The sequence below is a fragment of the Euleptes europaea genome, chromosome 2 (assembly GCF_029931775.1).
Source record: "Euleptes europaea isolate rEulEur1 chromosome 2, rEulEur1.hap1, whole genome shotgun sequence".
NCBI classification, from domain to species: domain Eukaryota; kingdom Metazoa; phylum Chordata; class Lepidosauria; order Squamata; family Sphaerodactylidae; genus Euleptes; species Euleptes europaea.
Window position 1 is genome coordinate 132,544,624 of NC_079313.1, and position 6,532 is coordinate 132,551,155.

Here is a 6,532-nt window from a genome sequence, read left to right on the forward strand (position 1 = left end):
TCACTTCAGGTGAGATTTAGTGGAACTCAAAGAGTAATTTTTCCTCCATTCCCTCCCTTTAGGTATGCCAGTTTGTGTATTCGGTGAACGGGATCTACGTTTTACATTTGGACTACCAGACCATCAGCAGCCTCATCATGACAGGCCCCCGGACTTTGGTGATGGAAATAATGGAAGCCATTGAATGAATGGGGGAAAACACACACTTTCTCATATTTCTTTTCCCCGAACCCACCATTATTGGTCTTCGATTAGACAACCGTTTCATTCACTGCGGAGCGGCCATTTTGCAAAGGGCTTCTTCGGAAGCCAGAAAGAAACAAGTATTATTTTTTTTACCCTGAGAGCTTTTTTGATTGATTAGGAGTGAATCCCACTGATTCTGAGGTTTTTTTTTTTTTTTTGGAAGATGGAAACCCCAAGAATATCTTCCTCTATGGAGAAAAGGAGTTAAGAGAGGAATGCAGATTCCTTAAAAAAAAAAAAAGCATACTGAACTAGCATACTTCTGGAGGGTGTGTTCATGGAAATGTTACTCATGGCCATTTCCACCTCGGTCTACCCCCAAAGAAAAGCTCTGGGGTCCTCCCCAGAAAGCAGAACAGAATTCTGAGATGTTTCATCTGCCTCCCTCTGACCAAACATGATGCTTCTTTTACAGCTATGTGTCTGCTGCATGTGTGTGTTAAGTGCCGTCAAGTCGCTTCCGACTCATGGTGACCCTATGAATGAAAGTCCTCCAGAATGTCCTATCTTTGACAGCCTTGCTCAGATCTTGCAAACTGAAGGCTGTCTGCTGCATAGATCGATAGAAAATCCCTCTCTTCATTCTGCGCTCCACCAAAACCTCTCAGAGGGGTTCTTTCCTTTCCTTTTATCCCTTAGAAGCTCCTTGATCAATTGATCTTGAGCAGCATATATCTAGTGTTGGAGGGATAGACCCCTATCCTGTGAGAATTATCTAAGGTGGTTCACTTTTTTGGTACGTGAGCACTCCTTACCGATTACAGAAGGATTTGGCTTTACTGTTCTGCCATATATGTACTTTCAGTCTTTGTTTTTTGTTCGGCAGTGGCTCTTGGCAGGGTTAAGCCCCGCTCTCCCGCAAAAATAGTTCTTCCCATTTTGCCTTAAGGACCTTGTAAGGTAGGCTAGGTTGAGAGAGAGATCTCTCAGGTTTTGGTCCAACCGCCCAAACGGTTGGCTTTAACTAGCAGGGGTCCTCAATGGGGTGCCCGTGGACGCCGTAGTGCCTGCCACCACCATTCCTGGTGCCCACCGAGTTTTTTTTTTATTTAGAGAATGAGTGGGACAATGTCCGAAAGGGATTTTTGATTGGCCACTGGCGATGCACATGACAATAACACGGTTTCAGTTGTCTGCCACCACAGTGTTGGTTTAATTCTCTCACTCCTCTTTCCCAGCGTATTTTTTAAAATGACCCCTCTTCTCCCCTGCACATGTGTGTGGTTGGCTCCACCTCCTGTGGCAGCCATTTTGTGGTTGGCTCCGCCTCCTGCGGCAGCCATTTTGTGGTTGGGGCCCCGACCCCGCGTCAGAATCCCAAAGGCGCCCTCGAAAGACTCAAAAAGATTACGGACCCCTGCTCTAAAGTAAAACAGCGTGGTGGTGTGGTTAAGAGCGGTGGTTTGGAGCGGTGGACTCTGATCTGGAGAACCGGGTTTGATTCCCCACTCCTCCACACAAAGCCTGCTGGATGACCTTGGGCCAGTCACACTCTCTCAGCCCCACCTACCTCACAGGGTATCTGTTGTGGGGAAGGGAAGGTGATTGTAAGCAGGTTTGATTCTTCCTTAAGAGGTAGAGAAAGTTGGCATGTAAAAACCAACTCTTCTCCTCCTCCTCCTCCTCATTCATCTTCTTCTTCTTCATCTTCTTCATCCTCCACTAGTTTAATTTCTGTTTTGTTCTCTGATGTCTGCGTGTGTCTCCCACAGACTCTCTGTTCTTAAAGTGCCAAACGGAAGAGTGTGATTTCATATTGTCACCACTGGATCCAGGTTTCCCACTGATGGAAAAGCGTAGGCTTCGAATGGGCCAGATCTGCCCTTTGGCAAAAAAATCCTGTTCAGTGGACGCTCGATGGTAGTTTTCATCACCCATCTCCTTCTACTCAACGCATTACTGTGGCTGGCCTCTTCTGCTACTTTTTTAGAATCAGGGCTGCTTGCCCACACATGAATGGAAAATGCCAGCCTGCATCATCAGCTCCGAGCCTGTGACCCTTCCCCGCCGCTCAGAGTTCAGGTTCTGCTGAATCGCCATGAAGGGGCTTTTCAGAAACTTGAAAGAAGCGCTTGTTAAGATGCATGCCAGAAGATCTTCGGCCGGCTAATGATCAGGCATCATCTCCTGTTCCTGAGCAGATGTTCAGGGAAGGGGGAGGAAGGGGGGAAGAAGAAGATGAGTTGGTTTTTATTTGCCAACTTTCTCTACCACTTAAGGAAGAATCAAACCGGCTTACAATCGCCTTCCCTTCCCTACAAGGGATGCTCTGTGAGGTAGGTGAGGCTGAGAGAACTGTGACTAGCTCAAGGTCGCCCAGCTGGCTTCATGTGGAGAAGTGGGGAAACAAATCCAGTTCACCGGATTAGCGTCCGCCCCTCATGTGGAGGAGAGGGGACTCAAACCTGGTTCTCCAGATCAGAGTCCACTGCTCCAAACCACCGCTCTTAACCACGACACCAGCCTGGGAGGCTTTTCTCACTAGCTGTGAGAGAACACGAGTTCCGGACTCAGAACTTGGGCCACAGGTAAAGTGTAGACAGATGCAATATAAAATGAGATCCTGGGACCAGATCCTTCAACCGCATCCTGAGCTCCCGCCTGGCTTTGCAGTTTGAATTAGAAACATGACATGCCTCCGAATTGAACACACACGAACACACAAAGCTGCCTTATACTGAATCAGAGTCAGTATTGTCTACTCAGACCGGCAGCGGCTCTCCAGGGTCTCAGACGGAGGTCTTTCGCATCACCTACTTGCCTAGTGCCTTAAACTGGAGATGCCGGGGACTGAACCAGGGACCTTCTGCATGCCAAGCACATGCTCTACCACTGAGCCGCAGCCCCTCCCCAATTAAATTAAATCCTGGTTCAGTTGTCGGAGGGGAAGGGGGCATTTCTTTGGCTTTGACGCTGGTCCCGAGGAGAGAGATAACAGCGGCAAGAACACCTGGAGGGCTGTGAAGGAAGACAGACAATTGTGTGCTGCCGCCAATGATTTATAATCTTAATTATTTTAATTGCAGATTGTTTTGGTTTCTTTTTTATTATTATTGTCAAGTGCCTTGGGAGTCATTATGGCTGAAAGGCAAGTCTAAAAATATAGCTGATCAATCCATCAGTGCCTTAAGGAGGGTGACTGAAAAACCCCAAGAACTTTTAACATGCCCTTAGCAGTGAAATTTGAGTGTGCATCGTCGCTGCCTGAACCTGAGTGAAGTTATTGGTCCATTGAATTAAGTATTGTTCACCCTGCCAATGGCTCTCCCAGATCTTAGGCACATAAAGGTCTTTTCTAGGGTTGCCAACTGAGGGTTGGGAAATTCCTGGAGATTTGGGGGGCGGAGCCTGAGGAAAGCAGGGTTTGGGGAGGGGAGGGACTTCAATGCCATAGATTCCAATGGCCAAAGTGGACATTTTCTCCAGGTGAACTGACCTCTATCGGCTGGAGATCAGTGGTAATAGCAGGAGATCTCCAGCTAGTACCTGGAGGTTATACAAAACCAAAAATCACCCGGTGCTGTAATGAGTAATACAAAACCGGGAACAACACACTCGGAATTTTTCAGCAAATACAAAGTTTATAGAGAAGGAACTATACTGAAACACCTAACTAGCTAACTTATCTAAAGACATGCAATATAAAAAAAAACAAAGTGGTACTGAACAACAAATATGTACAAATATATACAATAGGCTGTGATAGCCAAAGATAGTCCCACACAATGTCAATATAGTTCTTAAATATACAAACTCAAAAAAGCCTTGAGCGGACTTAGAAATGGGCTTGAACAACCTTCCGAGCACGTTGATTTTCTTCCGTTTCGCTAGTAGTATTAGAGTCAGCCAGAGTCCCTTAAAAAGGGTAACTTCTCATGTCCGGTGGGACCCACAAGAGAGATTTGTTCAGGACCGCAAAATAGGGACACAGTTTCCAGATATTAATTTGCGTTTCACCAGCTACGGCTTCATCAGCCTTGCGCGTCTCAGAATGATTCACAATAGCCTCAAAATGAGGTTCAGCGTTTCCAAAAAGGGTAGGTCTTCTGCCAGAAACGCAAACCCCGCCCTCCTTAAGCCCCACCCCCAAAACCTCCCACCGGTGGCAAAGAGAGACCTGGCAACCCTTGCTGTAATACTTAGGGTTGCTAGATGCCTGGTGGTGGTGGGCAATTGCCAGCCAATTAACAGGGCTGTCCAGCAGGCAGAAGCAGGCCAGCAGAATGGGGGTGGGTTCCGGATTGCTCTCCCGCCCCAGCCCCACCACACCGAAGCTCCCACTGGCAGCAAGGGGGGAACCTGGCAACCCTAGTAATACCATGGAGTTGACTTTCAAAGCACTAGGGTTGCCAACCTGCAGGTACTGTTATACCAAAAAATCAGCACGAGGGCTCTGCTTTTAAACATAAGATTATATTCACCAATTGCCAGTTGCAAGTTTCCCTTATTTAAGTAACACTATATACATTGAAATCAAAATTAACATTTAAACAAGTGTTCAGTCACACCATTCAATTTCAGAATCAGTTACTCAAGTGTAAGCTGTAAAAGAGTCCGTTACTCAAGTGTAAGCTGCTAGAGAGTCCAAATGAAATTCAAAAACAAACCAAGGTATAAATCATGCTGTGGCTGTCTTCTTGCAGCCAAAAGTCAAAGCAAGGTGTAAATCACGCTGCGGCTGCCTTCCTGCAGCCAAAAGTCAGGGATTCTGTATGGCTTGTGAGCATCAAAGGGCGAAAACGCACGGCTGCTTTATCCTCCTTTAATCCCTGTTTTAGCCAGGATCGAACGGACATTAAGCGAAACGCATGTGTTCGATCCAGGCTGAAACAGGGATGAACGGAGGATAAAGCGACCGTGCGTTTTCGCCCAAAGTTCAAAACAAAAAGTCATACCGGAGTTCTCCCGGTCAAGAACACCACAAAACAGAACAACGTAAAGTCCAACTCAACGACACCCTAGGTTGGTGCTCGTTTTGTGTGCTTCATCAGTAAGTTGGCTTTCCTTTTGGATATTTATCTGAATTCTTTGTGGGAAATTGCCCACGTTGTGTTATCCAGGTATGAAACCTCTTAATACATTGTTTGATGACCAAATAAGGTTCTGTCAGCAGTGAAGAGGGACCTGGCAACCCTACGTCAAGATAAGCTACTAGGATTTGCCCAAATCCTACAGCGTTGCCTTGTCAGTGATGTGATGAAATGTTATTTCCCAACCCAGAGCTGGCAACCCTATACTCATGGACGCTACAGTTTGTTTGCCCAGCAGGTCTTTTATGGGAAGTTTTCCCTAACTCTAGAAGCAATAGAGAAAAATATCACCGGATACATTTCTGTTTGTCGGGCCATGCCAAAGGCATAGGAGGTCTGCATGAAGGACGTTGCTGTCGAGAGAAATAATTCTGGGCCTGTACCAGAAAATCATTCCCGTGGCAGATGTGTGAGCATTAATTCAACAGGCACCGGATAGATTCAATTAATTGCCAATCTACTTCTCAATGTCTAGCCAGCAGAAATAAATCACTTTGTTTTGTTTTGTGTACTAATGTTCGTTTTGACAGGCTCAAGAGAGTCTCAGTCAATTAATTTTCTACTCAAGACTCATTTATTCAATGCGCTGCCATGCAGTATGCAAATTTAAGCTGAAAGAAAGAGGGGAAGAGGACTGTGTTCTTACCCAGTAAAGCCATTCAACAACTGCTGAAGAAATGCTAAGGAAAAGGCTTATTAAAGGGGCATTTATGGATTTCGAAATAGTAAGGATATTCCTAAAAATGTAATAAAAATGTTCTTGTAGGTTATCCGGGCTGCGTGACCGTGGTCTTGGTATTTTCTTTCCTGACGTTTCGCCAGCAGCTGTGGCCGGCATCTTTAAAGGAGCCTGCCACAGCTGCTGGCGAAACGTCAGGAAAGAAAATACCAAGACCACGGTCACGCAGCCCGGATAACCTACAAGAACCGATGAACTCTGACCGTGAAAGCCTTCGACAATATGTAATAAAAATGGTTGCTAAGTTTTAATATGCGCCAGCTGTCCTTATTTACCAAAGCTTCAGTTTGAAAACTCTCATCTCTTGTTAAAATCTGTTCCTGTTTTGCTTTCAGGGGATCTGTCAGGGATGTACCCAACCATTTGGTTTTAAAATGTTAATTCTGTACCACATTCTCCGTTATGAATTTCTGAGGTGGTTCACGACGTACATATTAATTATTATTTAGCATAATAAATCCAAACTCCAGCAAAGGCAAATTCAGCAGCCATTAAAATAAAACCAGTTTACCATCAA

The 6,532-nt window shown here is 45.7% G+C and overlaps 1 protein-coding gene across 1 annotated transcript in view; it reads left to right on the forward strand.

Moving 5' to 3' along the window:
- Nucleotides 1-188, forward strand: part of LOC130473721 (DEP domain-containing mTOR-interacting protein-like) — a 36,947-nt gene extending 36,759 nt beyond the window's left edge. The window contains exon 9 of the mRNA XM_056845292.1: nucleotides 63-188. Coding sequence (XP_056701270.1) covers nucleotides 63-188 — 126 coding nt within the window. The remainder of the gene's footprint in view (nucleotides 1-62) is intronic.
- Nucleotides 189-6,532: the final 6,344 nt, after the last annotated feature.